The sequence below is a fragment of the Chiloscyllium plagiosum genome, unplaced genomic scaffold (assembly GCF_037043375.1).
Source record: "Chiloscyllium plagiosum isolate Xiang-an unplaced genomic scaffold, Cpla_swu_hap1 HiC_scaffold_20, whole genome shotgun sequence".
In the NCBI taxonomy this organism is placed as follows: domain Eukaryota; kingdom Metazoa; phylum Chordata; class Chondrichthyes; order Orectolobiformes; family Hemiscylliidae; genus Chiloscyllium; species Chiloscyllium plagiosum.
Genome location: NW_028270158.1, coordinates 28,531,228 through 28,557,780, shown reverse-complemented (window position 1 = coordinate 28,557,780; position 26,553 = coordinate 28,531,228). Strand labels below are relative to the sequence as shown.

The window sequence follows — 26,553 nt, the reverse complement described above, 5'->3', positions numbered from 1 at the left end:
CCAGGATCAAGTGTCCCAAAGATTGTGTAGCCTGCCTGGTGCTCAGGTTTGGGATATCTCATCTGGGGTGCAGAGGAACTTGTAGCAGAAGGGTAAAGATCCAGTGGTCGTGGTCCATGTCGGTACCAATGAAATAGATAAAATTAGGGCAAAGGTTCAGCTAAGGGAGTATGAACAGCTAGAAGCTAAATTAAAAAGCAAAACCCCCAACATTACCGTATGAATCCTTTCTTATTGAAGGATAGCAAATTTATATAGTATTTTTCGCAGGAATTCAGAGCCTTCTGGGCTATTAATTCAGGTACGGCTAGGAACCCTTCGATGATGAGGGAGACCACTAAGGCATATGCTCGAGGCTTGGTCATCTCATATTCTGCGACCCGGAAAAGTCAAAAGGGAGACTCGCTTGAAGGCAGCTGAAATTGTGTATGTTGATAGGCCCTCCATTACTAAGCTACAAAGGATCACAGCCCATAGGGCAGCCTTGAATACCGCACTTACCCAAACAGCAGAGAGGGAAATATTATTCACAAAGCAGAGATTATTTGAATATGACAACAAGCCTGGCAGATATCTAGCATATCTTGCCAAAAAGAAAAAGACTCCCCAAGCCATTACGTCTATTAGAGAAAGTGTTGGTACCCTGAATTGTGATCGTAAAAAGATCAAAACAGCGTTTAGAAAGTTCTATTCTGAATTGTATAAGTCGCAGGAATGTGAGGATAGAACTGGGAAGATGGAGTCCTTCTTTAAAAGTGTGGCCCTTCCGGGCCTAACCTCAGAGCAGGTGTTGATCTTGAATGCCCCCTCGACAAGGAAGTACTGGATGTGGTTAGGCAGCTTCAGAGTGGCAAAGCACCTGGGCCAGATGGATTCCAGGTTGAGTTCTATAAAGAATTTATAGGGGAACTGGCCGGGCCACTCATAAATATGTACAATTACTCACACAGTCAGGGCTGCCTCCCGCCTTCGTTGAGAGAAGCAAATATTTCTCTCATTCTTAAGAAGGGAAAGGCCCCAAAAGATTGCTCTTCATATAGACCCATATCTTTGTTAAATTTGGATTTTAAAATTCTTTCAAAAATGTTAGCATTAAGACTGGAGAGGGTTTTACCATCCATTATAAAAGAGGACCACAAGGGGTTTATAAAGGGTCACAGGTCAACTAATAACATTAGAAGGGTCTTAAATATGATACAAGTCTGTCAACAGGCAACAATACCGGGTTTAGTTGGCTCCCTAGACGCAGAGAAGGTATTTGAGCGCCATATCTTTTTTATGCGTTGGAAAGTTCAGTGTTGGAGAGGTCTTTACCAAATGGGTTTCAGTATTATGTAATGATCCCAAAGCAGCGGTGATCACCAATGGTTTAAGTTCGGATAGCTTTAGCGTTGGCAGGGGCTGTCATCAGGTTACAAATTCAATTTTATGAAATCAAGAGGCCATGCCGGTGGGAGGCCTTGCAATATATCTAATTTACCAGACAGATCTTGCTTTCCCTTTTGGTGGTCACCAGAAGGTTTTCTGTACTTAGATATTTTTATCACTCCAGTATTTGGTCAGCTATATAAAGCCAATTACGTACACTTGAGAAAATAAGGGAGGACCTTCACCGCTGGGGAGATTGCCAATATCCTGGCAGAGTGGCCTTAGTTAAGATGAATATCCTACCTTGTATTCTATATCCGATGAGAATGCTTCCCTTGATGCTGCCGAGACAGGCATGTGTAAGCTTTACAGCTGGCTCGGCTCCTTTATCTGGAATCATTGGAGGCCCCTTATCAAATTAGAAAAACTGCAACACCCACAAGGGGAGGACTGGACTTTCCAGATTTCAGGATGCACCAATTGAGATCCTTATTATCTTATGTAGCTGATTGGGTCTCTAGTGACCCACAATCAATCTGGTTAGATATTGAGACTTCCCAAGCAAAATGTCCCCTCATCAATCTATTATTTATGGACAAGATGAGAGGTATTATGGAGTATTGTAAAAATCCTATTGTACTAAATACAATTAAAGCCTGGAGGACAATGCGACAAGATGAGGGTAATCTGCAAAAAACCTCCCCTTATACCGTACAGTGGGAGCACCAGGATTTCAGCCTGGGTTGACAGATGCTACATTTAAAACTTGGGAGTCCAGAGGTATCTCCTGCTTGGGAGGTTATGATGTCCTTTGAGCAGCTGCACCAGAAGTTTGGACTGCCTAACAAGGACCTCTTTCGGTATTTTCAAATACAAGACTTTATACAAAAGAAAACCACACTGATAGTCAATCCTTACAAATCGGGACAGGGAAAGGAGAGTGCTATGACCGATGGGGCCGCCCTCGGTCAGTACTCTTTATCACTCACTATACAGAAAGGTCTCAAAGGACATGGAACGACTATATAATCAAGAATTAGGGTTGGAAATCTCTAGAAATGTGGGAGGAAGTCTGGGAAAATGCCAGGAAGATCTCTATCTGTAATAGAACTCAGGCTATTCAATTAAAGATACTTCACAGGGCTCACATGGCACCTGAATGACTCACAAAATTCAAGGCAGAGGCATGCCCAATGTGTCCTAAATGTAAAATAGAAGTTGGCACTCTCACACATTGTCTATGGACGTGCCATAAGATCTGTAGGTCTTGGGATAGAGTAACAAATGCCTTGACAGAGATTTTGGGTACAGAGATTAATCAGATCCAATGTCCCTACTTTTGGGCTCTCCAAATTTTCCCTCCCTGGAAGTATACGGGAGGAAATAATTTTCTATCCTCTTCTTTTGTGCAAGGAAAAATATTTTAGTGAATTGGATATCAGAAGGCCCCCCAGGACTTTCAGACTGGCAAAGGATAATCATGGAATATATCCCCCTTGACTTCCTCACGAATATGGTGCAGCAGAAAAACTGAATTATTTTATAAAACATGGCAGCCCTTTTTTGAACTATATCGACACAGATATTTCAGCCATATTGTCCAGGGCTTTTGTTTAGCTGTGGTAATGGTTCTGGCTGGTTCAGGGCTCCCCGGGAGGAGGAATCCCGTATAAATACGGGTTCTATTATGACTTGATGTATATCTATTTTGAGCATGTATCTAGTTATTTAATTACTTTGTTGTTTATTGTTAGTAATGTTTGATATCCTATTTTATGTTTTAGTTGTTTGTAGAATAGATTAGTAGTTAGTTGGGTTTTTTCCTTTTTTATTATTTATTAAAATTTATATTGGTGCTGTTATCATATTGTAAAGTGGAATACTCTTGTTTGTATTATTTTTGTAATTTTGGAAAAAAAATCTTTAAAATTTTATTTTTTCAATAAAAAAATTTTTTAGGAAGCACAACCAAAAAGGTAGTCTAGATAACTACCTGAGCCATGAGCTAAGTGGCATAGGGTTAATGCATGGCTCAAAAATTGGTGTGGGAGAAATGGGCTTGAATTCATAGGACTATGGCACCAGTACTAGGGAAGAAGGGACCTGTTCTGATGGGATGATCTTCATCTAAACCGTGCTGGGACCAGAGTCCTAGCGAATTGCATAACTAGGGTTGTAGACAGGGCTTTTAACTAAATTGGAGGGGGTGGAATTCAGTTATAGTGAAATTAGAAAACCCTAATTAAAAAAGGAAGTAACAGTGCAGAACTCAGGAGAGGTTATTAAAATCTCCAGCGCAGATACAAATAGGACAGAGTGTATGGAAAGGCTTAACAATTAAACTTCAAGCACGCTGAACAAACAAATGACAATGAGAAGAGGGACAGTTAATACAGGACTGAAGGTGTCATATCTCAAAACATGCAGTATAAGGAATAAGGTAAATGAGCTTGTGATGCAGATCGAAATTGGCAGGTATAACGTGGTAGTTATCATGGAGACGTGGCTGCAAGGGGATCAGGATTGGGAGCTGAATATTCAAGGATGTGCATCCTATTGAAAAGATAGGCAGGTGGGCAGAGAGGGTGGGGTTGCCTTATTAGTAAGAAATGAAGTTAAATCAAGTGAAGTAGGATCAGATGGTGTAGAATCTGTGTGGGTAGAATTGAGGAACCACAAAGGTAAAACAAAACATAGTTGCAGTAATGTACAGACCTCCAAACAATAGTCAGGAACTGGGGAGCAAGATACGCCATGAGATAGAAAATATATGCAGCAACGACAATGTTACAGTGACCATGGGGAATTTCAAAATGTTGGTGGACTAGGAAAATCAGGTTAGTAGTGCATTGCAAAAAAAGGAATTTGTGGGATACCTACAAGACTGAGCAGCTTGTCATGTAGCCCACCAGGGAACAGACAATACTGGATTTAGTGTTGTGCAATGAGGCAGACTTGATAAGGGAACTTAAGGTGGAAGCACTCTTAGGAGGCAGTGATCATAATATGATCGAATTTACTCTGCAATTTGAGAGGGAGAAAATAGAATCAGAGGCAATGGTATTACAGTTGAAGAAAGGCAACTACAGAAGCATGAAGAAGGAGCTGGGTAGGATTGACTGGGAGAGGAGCCTAGCAGGAAAGACAGTGGACATCAATGGCAGGAGTTTCTGGGAGTAATTTAGGAGACACAGCAGAGATTCATCCTGGTGAAAGAAAAGCATGGTACAGGGAGGATGAGACAACCAAGGCTGACTAGAGAAGTCAGGGATAGCATAAAAGCAAAGATAAAGCATATAATGTGGGCAGTGGGAAACTAGAGGATTGGGAAGCTTACAAAGACCAACAAAGGGCAACAAAACAAAAGGAAGGAGAACATTAAATATGTGGGTAAACGAGCCAGTAATATAAAGGAATACTGTATGAGTTTCTTTAGATGAAAAAAGGGCAAAAGAGAGGCAAAAGTGGACATTGGGCAGTTGGAAAATGACATTGGAGAGATAGTAGTGGGTACAAGGAAATGGCTGAGGAACTGAATAATTACTTCATGTCAGTCATCATAGTGGAGGACATGAGCAATATCCCAAAAATTCAAGAGAGTGAAGGGGCAGAGCTCAGTATGGTGGTCATCACTAAGGATAAGATTAGATTACATTACATTACAGTGTGGAAACAGGCCCTTCGGCCCAACAAGTCCACATCGACCCGCCGAAGCGCAACCCACCCATACCCCTACATTTACCCCTTACCTAACACTACGGGCAATTTAGCATGGCCAATTCACCTAACTTGCACATCTTTGGACTATGGGAGGAAACCGGAGCACCCGGAGGAAACCCACGCAGTGGGAGAATGTGCAAACTCCACACAGTCAGTCGCCTGAGGCGGGAATTGAACCCGGGTCTCTGGCGCTGTGAGGCAGCAGTGCTAACCACTGTGCCACCACGCCACCCACTAAGGCGATAAGGTGCTAGAAAAACTGAATGGCCTGAATAAATCACCTGGACCAGATGGACTACACCCTAGAGTTTTAAGTGAGATAACTGAAGAGATAGTGGAGGCGTTAGTAGTGATCTTTCAGGAATCACTAGAATCAGTGAGGATTCCAGACGACTGGAAAATCACTAACGTGACACTTCTGTTTAAAAAGGGATTAAGGCAAATGACAGAAAATTACAGACCGATTAGCTTAACCTTGGTCGTGGGTAAGATCCTAGAATCCATTGTGATGGATGACATCTCTGAATACTTGGAAGTGTATGGTAGAGCAAAGTTAGCATGGTTTCATCAAGGGGAGATCATGCTTGACAAATCTTCTAGAATTCTTTGAGGAAGTAATGAGCAGGTTAATTAATGAGAAAGGAGAGTCAATGGATGTGATCTTCCTTTACTTCAAGAAGACTTTTGACAAGGTGCCGCACAGAAGGCTACTGACTAAGATAAGGGCCTTTGGTGTTAGAGGCAAGATGTTTGGCTGTCTGGCAGAAAGCAGAGAGTGGGGGTAAAAGAATCCTTCTCAGGATGGCAGCCAGTGACTAGAGGTGTTCCACAAAGCTCAATGTTGGGCCCACAACTTTTCATTTGGAGTGTATTTGGAGGAGGTTCAGGTGAATGGTCCCAGGAATGAAAAGCTTAACATATGAGGAACATTTGAGGATTGGGTTTATACTTGGAGTGTAGAAGGATAAGGGGGGATCTAATTGAAACATACTGAATACTGAATGGTCTGGACAGAGTAGATGTTGGAAAGATGTTAGGAGAGACTAGGACCCGAGGGCACAGCTTTAGAAAAATGGGAAGACCTTCTAGAACGGTGATAAGGAGAAACTTCTTCAGCCAAAGAGTGGTGAATCTATGGAATTCATTGCCACAAAAGACTGTGGAGGCCAGGTCATTGAGTATACTTAAGACTGATATAGATAGGTTCTTGAGTATCAGGGAGATGAAGGGTTAGGAGGAGAAAGCGGGAGAATGGGGTTGAGAAACCTATCAGTCATGATTGAATGATGGTGCAGACTCAATGGGCTGAATGGCCTAATTTCTGCTGCTATGCCTTATGGTCTTATAGGTGGTAGAATTTTAATTCAATAAAAATCTGGAATTAAGACCATGCAACCATTGTCTATTGTAGTAAAAACCCATCTTGTTCACTAGTATCTTTTAGGGAAGGAGAGTGCCACCCTTACCTGGTTGGGCCCACATGTGATTCTAGACTCACAGCAATGCGGTTGACTCTTAACTGCGCTCTGGGCAATAAATGCTGGCCAAGCTAGTAAAACCTTTATCCCATGAGTGAATTTTTTAAAAAGGCTAGATGCAAAGTTCCCTCTACACTTGAATGTGTTTCTTGAAATGAAATTGAGCCCTTTCAGCGAAATATTTCTCTGTTTTTTTTCTATTCACTTCCTCAGGTTCTTTCACAGAGAAGGCGAAAACCAAATCACAGCAGCTTTTGGGATTTAAAAATATTAACCCAGAAAATAATTCAAGGTAATTTTAAAAAAAATGTTTTTAGGGTGTACCTGAAGGGAGGTGAGCTCTGGCAATTACAGAAAGCTTGTGACATAAGGCAATGGAGGGTATGTGGCAATTAAAGTTAGGCATATGGAAGACAATTGTTTTAGATTAGCATCCTGGATGAATCAGAACTTTGGGTGTCAACACTGACAATACTGATGCTACCTTTCTCCATTTTACCAAAACTCTTGATTTAACCCTCTTCACTATTGGGTGGCCACTTCCAGTACAGTCCAACAATACACCTTATGCTTAATCCTGAGCTTAATTCGAAACTTAAAAGAAAACTGGTATTTAAATACTGCACTCAACATTGATAACTGACCAAGTCCCATTTCCAAGCATCACCACTGGCTTATTTCTGTTTTCTGTCTCCAATCCTACTTCTTCCCATTATGACTAAAACTCTCATCCATGCCTTCAGGATCAACCACATCCACTCCAAGTGAACCTGAGCACCACTGTCTGCATTCTATACCACTAGACCTGCTTAACTAGATTGTCCATGTTAAAAGCATTGGTTCCTCATCTCAAGAACAACTTCAAAATTCTCCATCATGTACAAGTTCTTCCCTGTGAGGAGGCGATGGCCTAGTGGTATTGTGACTGGATTAGAAATCCAGAGACCCAGGTAAGGATCTGTGGACCTGGGTGTGAATCCCACCACGACAGATGGTGGAAAAAACATAATAAACTATCCAATAAAAAACCATTAGATTTGGAATTCCAAGGGCAACTAGGGATGAGCAATAAATACTGGCTGAGACAGTGACACCCAAATAGCTTGATAATAAAATCAATAAATAATTAATATCAATAACAATGTCACTATCACCCAAAGCAGACAATGGATTGGTGGTATTATTGCTGGGTTGTTAATACAGAGACCCAGGATAATGTTCTGGGGACCCAGGTTCAAATCCTGCCATGGCAAATGGTGGAATTTGAATTCAATAAAAATCTGGAATTAGGTTTGGAGGGATATGGGCTGGGTGCTGGCAGGTGGGACTAAATTGGGTTGGCATGTCTGGTCGGCATGGACATAATAGACCAAAGGGTCTATTTCCATGCTGTACATCTCTCAGACTCTTAGACACTAATGATGACCATGAAATCATTGTCAATTGTTGTAAAAATCCATCTGGTTCATTAATGTTCTTCAGGGAAGGAAACTACCTTCCTTACCTGGTCTGACCTACATATGATTCCAGACCCATAACAATATGGTTGAATTTTAACTGCCCTCTGGGAAATTGGGGGATGGGCAATAAATGCTGGCCTAGCCCTCATCCAGTGAATGAATTTTTTAAAAGTCCTGTTAGATTTCCCTCTGCCAGTGAGTCTTCCTGGTTGACAGCTTGGACAAATCAGCTCAGCTGGCTGGATGGATGGCTAGTTTACAAGGCACAGTGAAGCCAAAAGCGTTGGTTCAATTCCCACTGCGATTACCAGCGAGGACTTTCCATTTCAACTTTTCCTCTTGCCTGAGGCATGATGACACTGAGGTCAGACCACCACTGCCATTTCTTTAATGAGAAAGCAACCCGATGGTTGTATTATTGTTTACCTTTATTGTTTTTAAGAATGCTATTGAAACACTTTGAATTGCTCTGGTATTTTTAACTCCATGATGACTACATTCCTTTTATAGTGAAGGTGAAGGCACATTTGCAGGAGCTGAGATTTATCAAATGGTTCGTTGGATTACTCAAAATCTGAAATCTGAAGTAATTTCTGTTCTTGAAAATAACAGGTGAGGTGTACAGATGCAGAGACAATTTCATTATGGGAGTTAACTGGTCTGTTGTGATTGCGGAAGTTCTTATTAATCCAAACTTCCTGTTCTTTCACTTCACTCTAATTTTACAATTTGCTTCTACCATCCATGTAGTTTGCACAAATACTGATTAGCTCAGTTTCATTAGATCTTTGTGGTAATATATTGCTTTGGAACTTAACCTCCACAAGAACAGTAGTTTTAATCCCATATATTTGTTTTGTTGCCTATTTCTTGAACTACCCACCTGAATGATATTGATCATGAATAACCTCACAACTTTTTCTATTTTTTGAAATACTATTTTCCCCATTTCATCTGGCATTTTATCTTAATTCAAGATCCTTTAATCAATGGAAATAGTTATTTTTACATACTCTGTTCTAACTCTCTATTTTTAAATAGCTCAAGTGAAATTAATCATCCTAATTTCCCTCATAATATGCTGAATTTCCCTACTGCAACAAGCTCTTTTTTGATTTAAAAGGTTTGATGCTTATTACCTATTGATCACAAATGTTCTTTGGTTTCGAATTTGCACTTCTCCCCTTCTTTATTTGCCTCCCTTTGTTGCCATCTCTGTCTCTTTCTGTAATATATTGCTAAGGAGAGACATAAAGTCAAAGCCTTTTGTTCTTACACTATTCAGGACTGAAGCACAAGAAAACCAACTTTAAAATCGAAATTGTTTAGTAGTACAGAACTTGAGTATTGCTGAAAAAAGACAAATTTGTTAAAGTTTCTTGTCTTGTCCTGATGAGGACAAATTGCAAGAATACCAATTTAAGGGAAAAAAAATTATACTGTATGAGGAGAGTGCTGACTGGTTGGCATATGGACCTTTTGATTAGTAGAGACATTGTCATTGATTACCAACAATAAACTTCCAAACTTTGTTTAAAGTTTAAACCAGGTAGGTTGACACTAATTGGTTAATTTCTCAGGGCAATCAGTGTCAACCTACCTGGTTTAAAATTTGAACATAGCCCAGCAGTTAACAGTACATCATCATTAATTGTTCTGATGAGTGCAAGACAAAAAGCTTTTGACGAAATGTGTCTTTTATTCAGCAATGCATTTCAGTCAAGATGAATACAAAATGAAAAGCTTCATGTCTCTTATTAACAAAATTTAACTTCTGTGTTACCAGGCAATTACATCTACATATTAACTTTTGGAATGCAGTAATTGTGGAGGTGTTTTGATCTTCTACCACTCCCATATTTTCATGCAACTCTCAATCTACTCTGAAAGTGAGGTCAAAACTTTACCCAGATGTTCATAATTACATTCTAGGGTGTCCTAATCTCCAGTGACATATTGAGACTACATTTTTCTGTCCTCAGTAAATATTGACAATGTATTTATTTGAATGTATACTCCATCTAAACAGAGAAATCAAAGGCTGGTTCAATCGCTATAACAGGAAGCACCAGTTTGCAAATCCTCGGAACATGGAGCGTTTTGACAGTGAGTTACACAGGTGAGTTCAACTTGAGATTAATAACTTCCTTAATCCTTGGTTTGTCCTGATGTCTCCTGGAACTAGACAGTTTTTCAGGCTAAGGAATATTAACTTGGTGGTTATTTAACTGGGAGAAAGTGAGGACTGCAGATGCTGGAGATCAGAGTTCAAAAATGTGGTGTTGGAAAAGCACAGTCGGTCAGGCAGCATCCAAGGAGCAGCAGGGTTGACATTTCGAGTGTAAACTCTTCATCAGGAATGTCTTACTGGACTGGTAATCCAGATGATAGGATTACCCATCACTACAGCTGTTGAATATAAACTGTATTAAATGTTAGAGCAAAAAAAGCTGCATCAATTATGGTGACCAGACCACTACAACCACAGAAAGATGCTGTTCTTAGAAGAATCAAAGAATCCCTACAATGTGAAGAAGGCCATTCACCCCAACGAGGCCACACCACCCCTCCAAAGACCATCCCACTCATACTCATACCCAATCCTATCCCTGTAGCCCTGCATTTCTCATAGCTAATCCAACTAGTCTAAGCATCCATAACCTATACATCTTTGGACTGTGGGTGGAAACTAGAGCACCCAGAGGAAACCCATGCAGACATGAGAAGAATGTGCAAACTCTACACAGTTGGCCAAGGCTGGAATCGAACCTGGGTCCCTGGTGCTGTGAGGCAGTAGTACTAACCACTGACTCACCATGCCACAATTTAAAATGAAACTACTTCCGCTGGTCATACAGACAACAGCACATAATGTTAAAATTTGAATTTGGCAATGCAGATGATGAGTATATCCCTAGGTGGTCATAAGATGGTATGAAAATGGGATAATTCGCTTTATACAAAGGACATAGGGACATTGCACTTGACAGCAGGAGTAGCCTCCACCATTCAGTAAGATCATGGTTAATCTGGTTAAGGTCTCAACTCCATTTTAATGTGTGCCCCTAATAACCCTTGACTCCCTTGTCTATCAAAAATCTAACTCAACCTGGATAAATTTAATGATTTAACCTGCACTGTTTTCTGAGGAAGGAAATTTCACAAACTACCAACCTGCAGAGAAAACAATTCTCCTCATCCTGGCCTTAAAAGTCAGATGTCTTTTTAACTAGAACTAGGGAGGAGTAACTAACAGAGTATTCTGTGCCAGGGTAATCTCTATTGATTAAAAGACAAAGTGTATTATGTTTGTTAGGGCAATCTGTGTTAATGCAAGAGATTGGCTTAATTTGTGTATGGATAGGCTCTGAGGTTACTGTGCAAAATAAGAGTGCTTGATATATGGGGTAAGATAGTAGTGAGAATAGAGGACTAATTAGTCAGTAGGAAATGTACAACGGGCATAAATAGGTTACTTTTGGGTTGGCAAGCTATTACTAGTGGACTACCATAGTGATCTGTGCTGGGCCCTCAACTATTCACAATTTATATATAGGTGGTCCCCAGTTTACAAACACTCATATTCATAAACAAGATCCCACACAGGCATATATTAATATTCATTTTAAAGAACAGATATATGAACATTACAATGGCTATTTTATATATTTCCTCTATTGTGTTCTGACTTGAACACAAATTGACTTGCAAACTGATGGAAGAACAGAATCTGTTTGCAACCTGGAAATTGCCTGTAAATTATTTGGATGAAATAACCAATATTTGGTTCCAAATTGCTTATTACACTAAGATAGGTAAGAACATAAATTATGAAGAAGCTATGTGAATTCTGCAAAAGGGATACAGAGAGGTTAGGTGAGTGGGAATAAATTTGGCAGGTGGAGTATGATAAAGGAAAATGTGAATTTGTCCACTTTGGCAACAATATTAGAAAAGCAACATGTAACCTAACTGGAAAGAGATTGCAGAATTGAGGCATGAAGGGATTTGAGTGTTCTGGCTCATGAAGTGCATGAAGTTTGAGCCCTTCAGCTGCTGACTGATCTCATGGTGGTCTCAACTCCACATTCCTGCTTATCCTCAATTACCATCAATTCTCTTAAATAGAGACATCGAAAATAGGTGCAGGAGTAGGCCACTTGGTCTTTCGAGCCTGCATTAATGTTCAATATTATCATGGCTGACCATGCAATTTCAATATACCACTCTCACTTTCTCTCCATACTGCTTAATCTCTTTGGCCACAAGGGCCACATCCACCTGCCTCTTGAATCTAACAAACTAGCCCCAACGGCTATCTGTGATAGAGAATTCTACAGGTTCACAACACTTGAGTGAAGAAATTATTCATCATCTCTGTCCTGAATGGCTTACCCCTTATTCTTAGACTGTGAGCTTTACTGCTGGACTTCTCCAACATTAGAAATATTCTTTCTGCATCTGGTTTGTTAGTCCCATCAGGATTTGATATGTTTCTATGAGATTCCCCCTCATTCTTCTAAATTCCAGTGAGTACAATCCAGTCTTTCTTCATGTCTTCTTAGTGAAGAATCTGTTCACCTCCACTTTTAAAATATTTAATGACACTGTGTCTATTGGTAGAGAATACCAAAGGCTCATGACTTGGGAGAAAAAAATGCTTACCTCCATTTTAAATTAAAGACATGTTACTTCTAATCTTTATCCCCTAGTTCTAGGAAAACATTCTTTCAGCATCCAAGTCTTTTCAGGAGCTTGTTCATATTAAGATGACCACTTATTATCTAAACTCCAATGGATACAGGCCCAGCCTATCTCTCACCTTTCCTCACAAGATAAGCCCCAACCCATTCTAGTTGTCAGTTGCATGAACCATCTCTGAAGTATTTCTAATACATGTACATCCCTTTTAAAATATTAGGACCAAAATTGTACACAATACTCCAGATGTGATCTCGCCTGTGTAACTTCAGCAAAACATTCCTGCTTTATATTCTGTGCCATTTGTAATGAACAACATTATATTTGTCTTCCTTATCATAAGCTGCATCTGTGATTCATGTACCAGAACACCCAGATCCCTCTGTCCTACAAAGTTCTACATTTTCTCTCTATTTGAAAATATGATACTCTTTGATTCTTCTTGCCAAAGAGGACAGGTTCACATTTTGCCCAATTATACTCCATTGGTCTAACCTTCACCCACTCACTTAATCTACCTATATTCCTTTGCGGTCCGTTGGGCTATTGTCCCTCTATAAGGCAAGATTAAGAATAAATTTGATAGGGGTGTTGAAAATCATAAGGGGTCTGCACAAAGCAGATGGGGGAAACAGTAACAATTTAGGGTGATAGGCAAAGAAGAAATAATATTGTGATGAAACACCTCTTTATGCAGTGAGTCCTCTGGATTTAGAATGCACAGCCTTAGAGAGGAGTCAATGGAGGCAGATTGAACCATGGCTTTCAAGAGATTTGGATAATTATCTAAAGACAAAAATTTCCAGTGTTATAGGTAAAAGATGGACAGTGAGACTAAATGAATTGCTTCTGTATGGAGCTGGCACAGACACAAGAGGTCAAATGGTCTTCTTCTGTGTTGTAACGAATCAATTATTTTCTAAGTGCAGTCTTATATTATCTTGTTGTCAGAATATTTTGGTTAGTGTGACTGAAATGCATGGCGTTCCAAGGGTTATTGGGTCATTGTTGGCAGTTTTTGTATTTTTTTGAGGATTCATCTGTATCAAGTATACTTGTTCAATTTGCTGGATCATAATTTATCACTACAATCCGATAACCCTCAGTTTGCTAGGGAAATCTATATTAATACAGGGTCTGCTGGTGCTTGTAGAATGATTTTTTTATTATGCAACATTGTTAATTCAACTATAATATGTGTTCAGAGTTCACAAAAAGTGGGAAGAGTACTTGGGAAACTTTCGTGCACAGATGGAAAACATTTACTTTCCCGACACGGTGGAGGAATGGATGGAAGTGAATGTAAACCTGTACATGGACCCGCTTAGAGAACTTGTGAAGGACTATAAGGAAATTATGGCACTAATGGCTGCGCCAAAACAAAATTAGAAAATCAACAAAAAACAAATTCAGGAATGCACTGCCATTGGTGCAAAAACTGGAAGCCATCAATCTAAACTATATTCAGAATGACATATTTTAACAAGAGATCTAGGATCAAAACTCAACAAAGCACAGGAACAAGGTCCTATTTCATTGCATTTTATTTCAACTTTGGAAAGAATCTGAGCTGTTGATTCTATATGGCTTCTTGCTTTTACCAATCTGGATCTGATTGTGTGCATACTCCAGAATTTAAATGTTTACAACTGCAGGAAGCTATATACCTGTATCTCACTCTGTCTATTCAATCTCACCCTCAAACCTTGTGGCAAAAAATGATTACCAAGTATCATTATGACCAACCACTGCTGCAAGCTCAGCAGGTGACTTCAGAATTGCAGAAGCAAGTAACTCACTCTAGTTAAGGTACTGTACTTGTTTAGAGAATTCAAAATGAATCGGTAATCCTGTTGTGCGGAGACATGTTTGTTGTCATCCTTTCTGAGGATGTATGAGCAATGCAAGAGGACTTGGACTTTTAAAGACTACACAATAGGGAAGTTGATTTGTTTGCAGGGGATTTACCAACATATTAGATGAACTTTGATTTAGTTTTTTTTAATAAAGTTATTTAATTTTCACATCAATCTCTTCATTCCATTTGACACAAGGGATTGTAATAAATCAATCTACGTTGATTTTTTTTAGCAAATGTACAGTGAGAGATCTGTTGATTTTAATTGAGTTCTCCAATTGCTGCTTTTGTCTGGGGTAAATCACTATTTGAGAATAGGTTGCTTATTTACATTTAGTTAATTAATTTAATATACAAGAATGAAGAATAGGTAATATGGTCTGAGAAGGATATTCCATTAAACTGAGGCTAAAGTTCAAAACAAAATAAATTGAGCTGTTCTCTAGAATATTAATGTAGCTTGGTAGCTGTTGTCAGAGAGGGATCATCTGCAAAAGAACAGATGCAAATAATGAACAATACAAAGGATTCTTATTTCGGGAATGTAGGCAAAGTTTGATTAGAACAAGCAGGTCAAGAGTCCAGGTTTCAAGAGACTGTTTCTTTCAAATATACGTAAGTGACCTTGTAGAATTGGTACTGCCATTTGCACTGAATACTCATGGCACTTTGTAAGATGTTGGTGGAAACATATGTTGTTTTGACTCTTCTACACTTCACCCAAATTCCAACTCACAACTTATGAAGTTGTAGTTTCAGGCCACACTACTAGTCACTTTTTTAAAAAAATTGCTTTAAAAGCTCTTGCCCTTAAAAATCACCGTGGGCTGCAAAGAGCAGAAACAATCAAGTAGACAAAAAAAGTGAGATGAGGTGGAAACATATTCAATAAACTTTTAAAAATAAAGTGGATTCATTCTTGGAAAAATAAATTTGTAAAAGTTTACGGGAAAGAAAGTGAGACTAATTGGATAGCTCAGGTACTATAAGCTAAATGGCCACCTAATATAAAGTAGGCAATGGTTGAAAATCAACTCTGAATATTGCCAATGGAATATGAAATAACTCCACGGAGGCTGATATCCCATGACCAAGTCACCCTTTATTTAGAACATAGAACATAGAACAATACAGCACAGAACAGGCCCTTCGGCCCACGATGTTGTGCCGAACATTTGTCCCAGCTTAAGCACCCATCCATGTACCTATCCAATTGCCACTTAAAGGTCACCAAAGATTCTGACTCTACCACTCCCACAGGCAGCGCATTCCATGCCCCCACCACTCTCTGGGTAAAGAACCCACCCCTGACATCTCCCCTATACCTTCCACCCTTCACCTTAAATTTATGTCCCCTTGTAACACTATGTTATACCCGGGGAAAAAGTTTCTGACTGTCTACTCTATCTATTCCTCTGATCATCTTATAAACCTCTATCAAGTCACCCCTCATCCTTCGCCGTTCCAATGAGAAAAGGCCTAGCACTCTCAACCTATCCTCGTACGACCCATTCTCCATTCCAGGCACCATCCTGGTAAATCTTCTCTGCACCCTCTCCAAAGCTTCCACATCTTTCCTAAAGTGAGGCGACCAGAACTGCACACGTACTCCAAATGTGGCCTAACCAAAGTCCTGTACAGTTGCAACATCACTTCACGACTCTTGAATTCAATCCCTCTGCTAATGAACGCTAATACACCATAGGCCTTCTTACAAGCTCTATCCACCTGAGTGGCAACTTTAAAAGACCTATGAACATAGACCCCAAGATCCCTCTGTTCCTCCACCTCACTAAGAACCCTACCGTTAACCCTGTATTCCGCATTCTTATTTATCTTTCCAAAATGGACAACCTCACACTTGGCAGGGTTGAACTCCATCTGCCACTCCTCAGCCAGCTCTGCATCATATCCAAGTCCCTTTGCAGCCGACAAGAGCCCTCCTCGCTATCCACAACTCCACCAATCTTCGTATCATTTGCATGTTCATAATATATGACATTGATTCGGCTAGCTCAGAGCCGGTTCCTAGCAGGGTCAGTTTCATCTCCTGTGCACTTGGACATAAAGGGTGACTTGGTGACAGGATATTGGCCTTCGTGGAGTTATTTCAGATTACGTTTTGGATGAGTACTGGGTAAAAACAAGGACTACAAATGCTGGAAACCAGAGTAGAGATTAGAGTGGTGCTGGAAAAGCACAGCAGGTCAGGCAGCATCCGAGGAGCAGGAAAATCGATGCTTCGGACAAAAGCCCTTCATCAGGATTGGAGGCAGAGAGATTCCAGAGTGGAGAGATTGGGAGGGGGCTGCTGGGGAGAAGGTAGCAAAAAGTACAATAGGTGAATGGTATCTGGATGGAATTTTAGTGAAAAGGAATAGGAATTATACTTGAAAGGGAAGAAAATTGCAGGGCAATGGGGAAACGATGGTGCACTGGAACTAATTTCAACATGATGGGTTGAAACCTCTCCTGTGTAATGCAATCACTGATACACAAGAATGGCTCTCGGTAGGCTACATTTGAAATGATCTAATTTCCCAGTGGGGAATCATTTAGTCTTTTATTTTACACTTCCACTAACACTAGCTAAATTGTATTAATGGCACAATGAAAATTAATATCTCCATTTAAACATCCTCTATTAATAATAAGCCAATGTAGGCACCTTCTTCTAATAGTGCATCATAATTTCAAATCAGTTCCTCACACCAACATACGTGGATCAGACAAATAGAGCACATACCTCTGGCTTGGTGTGTTAATTCAAACTTATTACAATTACACAGCTTTTCCTGAGGCCTTTCCCTACCTGCTTGCAACCCTGTAACTACAAAACTGATATTTTTTTATTAAAAGCTTTCTTTTCAAAAGAAAGTGTCAGATTAATCCATTATGCTAAAACCCACTCAAAGTTGTGTTTACATTTTGATAGATGAGAAATTCCATTATATCAGCTGAAATAAATTCACGATGTTTCAAAATTAACCAAGCTATAGTATGGTTGGGAATGTCAAATTGCCCTATTTTGCAATGTTAAAAATCCTTAAAAAAGTTACAGGTTCTGGATCTGCAACATTGCCAAAAATTAATACATTCTTTCTCAAGATATACTTTGGCTATGCAGAAATTTTCACTGAAATCCATCCATATGTTTTTGAGAAATATAAGTTACAAACAGACTAACAAATGTGAACAAAAATATTACCTCAGCCCATCGTCAATTAAGAAGTAACTTGAGTGACTCGTCACACCTGGTTTCAGGTATGACTCAGCGTCAGTACTCTCACCTCAGTCAGGTAGCTATGGATTCAAGACCTATTCCATATATAATCCAGCCTGATACTCAGGTAGCACTACGCCATTAAGGGCATAATTTTTTTCCATGAAACGTTAAACTAAGATCCAATGTGAAAATATACATGACACATGTGGGCGGCACGGTGGCACAGTGGTTAGCACTGCTGCCTCACAGCGCCAGAGACCCGGGTTCAATTCCCGCCTCAGGCGACTGACTGTGTGGAGTTTGCACTTTCTCCCCGTGTCTGCGTGGGTTTCCTCCGGGTGCTCCGGTTTCCTCCCACATCACAAAGATGTGCAGGGTCAGGTGAATTGGCCATACTAAATGGCCCGCAGTGTTAGGTAAAGGGTAAATGTAGGGGTATGGGTGGGTTTCGCTTTGGCGGGTCGGTGTGGACTTGTTGGGCCGAAGGGCCTGTTTCTACACTGTAATCTAATCTAATCTAATCTAAAAAAAACTATTTAAGAGAATGGCAAAGGAGTTCTTTCTGGTGTTCTGGTCAAAGTGTATCCATCAATTATCACAAAAATGGAATATCCAGTCATTATCATATTGCTGCTTGAGGGATCTTACTGTGATCAAATTAGCTAAGTTATTTACAATAGTATGAGAGTAATAACATTTCCATTGGTACTTAACTGACCATAAAATGTGTGAGATGCTGAGATTATGTCTGGAGGTTTATTATTAGAAGTATTTTCTTTTTCTGTTAACACCAAATAGCTGTAGCTTTAGCCAGCATGGTTTGTTTGTATAAAACTTGAATGTTTGCAACTATCTCCAGAAATGGAGATAGAAAGTCAAACAAAGTTAAATGGTATGAATTCTGACACTAAACACAAAAAAGAGGAAGGTGATTGCTTTGAATATGCACATAGCTTGGTTAGTTTACTTGATATGATTTTGAAATTAATAGGTCTGTTAATGAATGCTTCTGGTACTGTGCAGGAAAGAGTTTGCATTTTACATCAATCCACCAATACATGTAATTATACCTTACTTGATAAAAATATTTACTTTTTTTCTATAGCACATGGAGTATCCTCTGTTTTCAGTTATACTGATGTGATCCTGTGTTTTCAGTGCATGATTCGTTCATGTATCTTCTTGTAATTTATGACCTGTAATGCTGCTGTGATTTTAATCTTTTTGCTGTAATTCTTGTTCTCAATAAATAATTTCACAAAACTGAATTGTGTAATAGCTTCTGTAATAGACTGCTTGAAATTAGGTCGTCAATTAGGTTTTCTTTCATGTGGGAGATTACTTACATTGTAATGTTTAGCTCATTCCTAAGGAACTCTCTTTATGAAAAGGCCAATGCATTTCACCTTTGACCTACAATGTTACAGAAACAGATAAATTGGTAATTTGTGCTGATTGCAAGACTTTCCCTGAGGCACAGTGGCTTTATGTCTGCTTAATGACAGTGAATGCACTTCTAAGTCAATTGCACTGGAGTCTGATATGGGAGATGTCACCGTGAGTGACTTGGAACAATAGTGGCATGAAGCTTCATGCTGTAATGATTTATAATCCCATATAAGGAGATCCAAACATGTCCACATTCAGCAACAGAATACAACTGAACAGCATGTTTTCTAAAGCAGAGATAGATAAGACAAGAATTCAATTTACATATCCAGTTGTAGGTCCCTGAGGAACTATGTATATAAGAAATATAATTGTGGGCGATCCAAGATAGCAGTGTCCTGGTAGGATCATGTTTGCTGGGCTCCGTGCTGTAACACTGGCCAACAGAGCCCGAACCCATTCCAAGACACTTAACTGTGTTTAGGATCACAGTAAAGGAGCTGGAAACCCGAAAATTCTTACTTACCTTTGTCCCTGCAGCTGCAGAATGCCAAAGAAAGGAGGAAGCTCACCCGGTCCAACCCACTGAATTAGCAGGCTTGCTTCCTCACCAGATCCTGGTTGAAGACCTAGCCAAATCTCATGAGATCTTGGGGAGGCAGATCTAGGAAAAAATTGAAGAGAAGTTGGCTATGCTACAAGACCTGGGAAAAAGGACCGATGAGCTTGAGCACCAGGCTGCAGTGGTAGAGGCAGAGACTGACTCTTCCAAGAGCCACATTGAAGCCCTGGAAACACAGGTCTTGGATCTGTTGGATCTCGATCTCAAAAACAGGGGCAGAAGAAAGAACCTGCACATTGTTGACATACCAGAGGGGATGGAAGGTGAGTGGCCGGTGGAGTTCTTGGAGAAATGGTTCCCAAAGTTCCTTGGTTTGGAGGCTGAGAAGTGATGGATAACAATTGAAAGAGCCCACCTGATCGTGGCACAAAAACCAGGTGCTGATCTGTGTCCACCTGTGTTCTGTTAAGGGTCAATAATTATAAAGACAAGTAAAAGGTCATGGAAGCCACTAGAACTCAGGGGAGAGACCCGACAGTGTTGGTACATGGCTTCTCCAGGGTCCTGAAGAAGGGCTTATGCCCGAAACGTCGATTCTCCTGCTCCTTTGATGCTGCCTGACCTGCTGCACTTTTCCAGCAACACATTTTTAAGCTCTGATCCCAGCATCTGCAGTCCTCACTTTCTCCTTCTCCAGGGTCATGTTTGTCACACCTTCTCGACAGCAGTGGTCCAGAAAAGGAAATCCCACAATGGAGTCAAGAGGAGATTGAGGGAACCTGGGATCCAATATTCTTTAAGATATTCAGCGGTGCTTTGGATCAATCATAATGGATCCATACATTTGTTCGACTTGCCAGGGAAAACAAAGAACTTTGTGGACATGTTGACTTAAGTTGAACGGCCAAATAGACATAAAGGACAGAACTGTTCAGGTTTGCTCTTTTTTAAAGACAACTTGGTGGAGTATCCTCTCTGTAATAAGTTGCGTAAAATGACGTCCAGGATGAATAGAGTATTTATTTTTAATTTCCAAGTTATGTTAAGGGATGAGTGAGGCTTTTTTAGTTTACTTGTTTATAGTACTAACATTGCTCTCAGGTGTTTTTTTCCTCTACTAGGTGGTCGGTGTATGTGGTGTGACCCTAGCTGGTAGGGGTTGAGAGCACGGTTGTGATGGTTAGTAGGGTTGTAGGATGTCATAGAGATGTACAACATGGAAACAGACCCTTCGGTCCAACCCGTCCATGCCGACCAGATGTCCCAACACAATCTAGTCCCACCTGACAGCACCCGGTCATATCCCTCCAAACCCTTCCTATTCCTATATCCATCCAAATGCCTCTTAAATGTTGCAATTGTACCAGCCTGCACCACTTCCTCTGTCAGCTCATTCCATACGCGTACCACCTTCTGTGTGAAAACGTTGCCCCAGGTCTCTTTTATATCTTTCCCCTCTCACCCTAAAACTATGCCCTCTAGTTCTGGACTTCCCAACCCCAGGGAAAAGACTTTGCATATTTACCATATCCATGCCCCTCATAATTTTGTAAATCTCTATAAGGTCACCCCTCGGCCTCCGACGCTCCGGGGAAAACCGCCCCAGCCAGTTCAGCCTATCCCTATAGCTCAAATCCTCCAACCCTGGCAACATCCTTGTAAATCTTTTCTGAACCCTCTCAAGTGTCACAACATCCTTCCGATACCAGAATTGCACACAACTTTCCAACAGTGGCCTAACCAATGTCCTGTACAGCCGCAACATGACCTCCCAACTCCTGTACTCAATACTCTGACCAATAAAGGAAAGCCTTCTTCACTATCCTATCTACCTGTGACTCCACTTTCAAGGAGCTATGATGCCAGCATCTGCAGTCCTCACTTTCTCCTTCTCCAGGGTCATGTTTGTCGATGATGCAGAGCATTTGAAGTTGCAACAGAATGGGTTTATTTTTCATTTTTCAATATGAGGTGTAGAGAGATGGCCATTTTAGTTAGAAAGAATCTCCCATTTAAGATAAAAGAGGTATTTTGTTCAGCAACACTCCCTAGGACCTTACCATTAAGTGTATAAGTCCTGCTAAGATTTGCTTTCCCAAAATGCAGGACCTCACATTTAACTGAATTAAACGCCATCTGCCACTTCTCAGCCCACTGGCCCATCTGGCCAAGATCTTCATGCAGTCTTAGGTAACCTTCTTCGCTGTCCACTATACCTCCAATTTTGGTGTCATCTGCAAATTTACTAACTGCACCTCTCCCCTTCGAATGGAGAGTAAATTCCTCTGATCAGTGTCTTTCGAGATTTTTTGTTTTTCTGTTTTTGCTGTATATAGTTTTTATAAGTTTTGTAGATCTGTTGGATCTAGTTATTTTAGTCTGTGTAATTTTTGTGTTTTGTGGATTCTTTTGCATTAAAGCTCAGCAATCTGTAGTTTCGGTTCCTCCTCTCTGGAGTCTAGATGGTCCTGTGGAAGGTTATGGCTAAGGATGTGTTTCAGCGGTGCACCTGGAATATTAAGGGGAGTCACTCATCTTTCCAGCCTTGAAAGGGAGAGAATGGATGTTGCTGTATAACAAGAAGCACACTTGGATGATGCAGAGCATTTGAAGTTGCAACAGAATGGGTTTATTTTTCATTTTTCAATATGAGGTGTAGAGAGATGGCCATTTTAGTTAGAAAGAATCTCCCATTTAAGTTAAAAGAGTGCATTAAAGAAACACACGGGAGATTTGTAATCCTTAAAGCTTTGATACATGGGGAAGAACACGGGATCTTAAATATTTACTGTCCCCTGGTGCACCCCCTTAAATTCTTGACAGACGCACTTGCTCGACTGATTAATCTGGCATCTCAACATATCATCATAGGAGGGGACTTCAATTGTCTCATAGACCTTATGGTAGACAAATTGCCCAAAGGCCTGCCGATATCTTCTTTGCGATCTAAACAATTAAGGGATTTGTGTGCTGAATTGGGCTTGGTAGATGTTTGGAGGCACCTGTAATCTACTGGCAGGAATTTCATGTTCTTCTCAAACCCACATAAATGCCATATCAGGATTGATCTTTTTCTGACCACCCGCAGCACATCTGGGCTTGGTAGCGTCATGTACAATTGGCAATATCACTACTTCTGATCACACCCCAGTGTATTGAATGATTAAAAGTGAGAATACTGTGGTCGACTCGAGGCACTGGCAACTGGACCCCTTCATCCTTAAGGATAGCAAGTTTACTGAATTCTTTTTGACGGAGTTCAGGGCTTTCTTAGATATTAATTCAGGCTGGGCCAGTAGCCCATCCATTCTTTGGGAAATAGCTAAAGCCTATGCTAGGAGGTTGATTATCTCCTATTCAGCCAATAAGAAGTGACAGATGGGTGGGCAGCAATGCTTGCTCGAGATGCATCTGAAAGTAGCTGAAAAGGCATAGTTTGACAGGCTGGTTAAGCTGTAGAGGATCATGGTGCTCCAGTCTACGCTGAACTCTATGCTCACATGGACAGCCAAGAGTGAGCAAGTCAAAGACTGTTTGAGCATGGGGATAAGCCAGGTAAGTCTTTTTTGTACCTTGCTAGGAAAAGGAGTGCCCCAACCCCCCCATCCCACAAGCCATTACCTCGATCAGAGAGGAGACTGGAAATTTGACCCACGACTCTAAAAGGATTAATGCAGCATTCCGGAAATTTTACTCTGAATTATACCATTCTGAAAGCTGTGAGAATGGACGGGTTAGCATGGAGTCTTTTTTTAAGCATTTAGACCTTCCAGGAGTGACCCTGAACAACAGTCTCTCCTCAATGCCCTGTTGTCAGAACAAGAGGTGCAGGAAGCTGTGAGGCAGCTCCAGAATGGGCAGGCACCGGGTCCGGACAGGCTCCCCAGTGAGTTCTATAAAGAATTTATAAGTAAGTATGTTGTTAGGGCTGATACTTAGTATGTTTAATGACTCACATAGTCGTGGCCTTCACCCACCATATCTAAGAGAGGCGAACATCTCTCTCATTCTTAAAAAAGGGAAGGCCCCGGAGGATTCTGATTCCTATAGACCCATTTCACTCCTGAATGTTGACTTCAAAATTCTATCCAAGACTCTGGCATTAAGGCTAGAAACTGTACTGCCCTCCATCATGAAGGAGGACCAGACAGGGCTCATAAAAGGTCGCATATCATCAGATAATGTGAGGAATTACCTAACATGATCCAAGTATGTCAACAGCAATCGATACAGGGATAAGTGATCTCCTTAGATGCAGAAAAGGTATTTGACAGGGTCGAGTGGCCATTTTTTTTCATACTTTGAAGCGGTTTGGCCTGGGAGAGACTTTCATCGGGTGGGTGCAAGTTTTGTATAGTGATCCTCTTGCTGCGGTCCTCACCATTGGTGCACGGGCAAGTAATTTATATTTGTAGGGGCAGTAGACTAGGCTATCCCTTGTCACCATTACTTTTCACATTGGCGATTGAACCGCTGGTGGAGGCAATATGCAGGGATCCCAATATAACCACTCCAGAAGTAGGGACGAAGTTATGTAAGATCACGCCATATGCGGATGATGTTCTTATCAAACCCAGCAGTTTCAGTGCCACATCTGATACAATCCATTAACCTATTTGGTGGCTTCTCGGTTTATAAGATTAATGTTGCGAAGTCAGAGGCCATGCCCATGGGTGGTCTCCTGAGAGTGCCTGATCCTGATCTTGGTTCCCCTTTAGATGATCGCAGGACGGCTTTCTCTACCTAGGCATATTTACTACTCCCATTTTTGATCAGCCATTTAAAGCCAATTTTGTCCATTTATTCGACAGAATCAAGCAGGACCTTCATAGATGGGAGGCACTTCCGATCTCTTGGTTAAGTTGGATAGCCCTCATTAAAATGAACATTCTGCCCCATCTGTTGTATTCAATGCAAGTGTTCCTCTGCTTTATATGAAATATTTAGAAGACTGAACGGCCGATTTTAGTTCTTTTGTCTGGTATAGTAAGCAGCCCCTAACTAAATTGACTAAATTGCAGTTACCTAACAGACTGGGAGGAGTAGCCCTCCCCGATATCAAAAACTTATCAATTAAGCTTGTTGTTATCTTACGTGAATGATTGGGATCGGAGGGGGACCCTCACTCACATTGGTTGGACATCGAAGCATCTCACGCAAGATGCCCCCCTGTTAGCCTGCAGTGCTTAGAAAAAATGAGAACAGTTAAGGAATATTGCCATAGCCCAACAGTCATCAATACTGTCAAGCCGTGAAGGGCAATGTGTCAGGGTGAGGGCAATATTGCCAAAACATCATTTTTGACACCCATAGTTAGTATGCCAGGGAAGATGGACTCTGGGTTTAAACTATGGGCAGCTAGGGGTGTGTCTTGTCTGGGTGATTTACTTGAAGGGGACATACTGATGTCTTTTGACCAGTTGACTCAGAAATATGAACTGCCCAATAGGGACCTCTTTCGTTTCTTTCAAATTAGAAACTTCACACAAAAACAGACCACACTTCTAACCGATGCTTATAGGTCTGGCATGGAGAAGAGAGTGTTGAGTGCTGAGGGTACATTATCTGTGAGCAAAGCTTATCATCTACTGGGAGAGGGTTCCTCAGACGAGACCGAACAGCTCTGTAGGATATAGGAGAGGGAGTTGGACGTTGAGATCTCTTCTGAAATATGGGAGGATATCTGGGAAAATACAAGAAGGATCTAGATTTGAAACAGGATCCTACCTGGCAATTGAATATTCTCCACAGGATCCACCTGGCCCCAGACCACCTTGCTAAATTTAAAGTGGGAACATTTTCAATGTGTCCTAAATATAAAGTGAGCATGGGCATGCTTACTCATTTTCTTTGAGTACAGACTGCGGACTTACTGGAGTGCTGTGGTAGGCAAAATAGAGAAGGTCTTGGGGACGGAGGTGGACCCAGTATCTCTTCTTCTTGGCTTTGTTAATTCTCTTTCATTAGATGCACACAAAAAAAAAGCTTTTCAGCATCCTCACTTTTTATGCCAGAAAGAACATTCTATTAGGGTGGGTGTTGGACAATCCCCCAGGGCTGTTGGGCTGGCGTAAGCTAGTCATGGAGCATATCCCCTTGGACTTTCTGACGTGTATGGTACACCATAAAACTGAGAATTTCTATAAAACGTCGCGGCCCTTTTTGGATTATCTGGGTACAGATTTGTCCGCCATCCTAATAAGAGCCTTTATATAGCCATGGCAATTCTAAGTCATGGGTTTGGTACCCCGAGGGGAGGAACTACGAACATATGAATAAGTATAAACATATGCACTTGATGATCGAGGGCTATTGCTTTGTTTTACTGAGCTGTGTTGCAGTTATTATTATTATTATTATTATTATTAAGATTTTCCTTTTTAGCTTAGTTATTAGTTGGTATTTATTTATGTAATTAGCAGTTTTTTTTAATATTGGTTTGAATTGTTTGGTTTTGTATTTGTTGTAATATTCAAGAGGAAAAACATTTTTCTTCTTTTTAATAAAAATCTTTTTAAAAAAATATAATTGTTTCACCCGATTGTGTTGGCTCTTCTCAAACACTTTTCATTTGTGCACTAAATTCATAACCTCACTCGACCAATGAAATAAAGTTGGAGGCTGGTGAAGAGAATAGGATGAAGAAATACTTAAAAAGGCAAAAACATAGAAATATCAGTCAAACTTCAATAACATGGAGAAAGGTTATAGTCCAAATACCTAAAAATTCAATTATAAAACACCTTTTTTTTTAAAAAAAGAAAAAACTTCTCCTTTGATAAGGCTCACTA

The 26,553-nt window shown here is 40.5% G+C and overlaps 2 protein-coding genes across 7 annotated transcripts in view; one reads left to right on the top strand and one right to left on the bottom strand.

Annotated features, from left to right (window-relative positions):
• The window catches only part of mlst8 (MTOR associated protein, LST8 homolog (S. cerevisiae)), an 80,079-nt gene extending 60,334 nt beyond the window's left edge, over positions 1-19,745 (bottom strand). Inside the window, exon 1 of the mRNA XM_087997753.1 lies at positions 19,727-19,745. The gene's annotated coding sequence lies outside the window, so the exon portion shown is untranslated. The remainder of the gene's footprint in view (positions 1-19,726) is intronic.
• LOC122560743 (hexosaminidase D-like) overlaps positions 1-22,555 on the top strand; it is a 56,289-nt gene extending 33,734 nt beyond the window's left edge. For 5 of the 6 annotated variants that reach the window (XM_087997748.1, XM_043711745.2, XM_043711743.2 and 2 more), the window contains 4 exons: positions 6,780-6,858; positions 8,537-8,638; positions 10,056-10,145; positions 13,933-19,079. In XM_087997748.1, the coding sequence (XP_087853874.1) occupies positions 6,780-6,858; positions 8,537-8,638; positions 10,056-10,145; positions 13,933-14,116 (455 nt within the window). In that variant the 3' untranslated portion in view covers positions 14,117-19,079. Of the gene's footprint in view, positions 1-6,779; positions 6,859-8,536; positions 8,639-10,055; positions 10,146-13,932; positions 19,080-22,182 lie in introns of those variants that run through there. The other variant, XM_087997747.1, reaches the window with a different exon arrangement.
• The last annotated feature ends 3,998 nt before the right edge of the window (positions 22,556-26,553 follow it).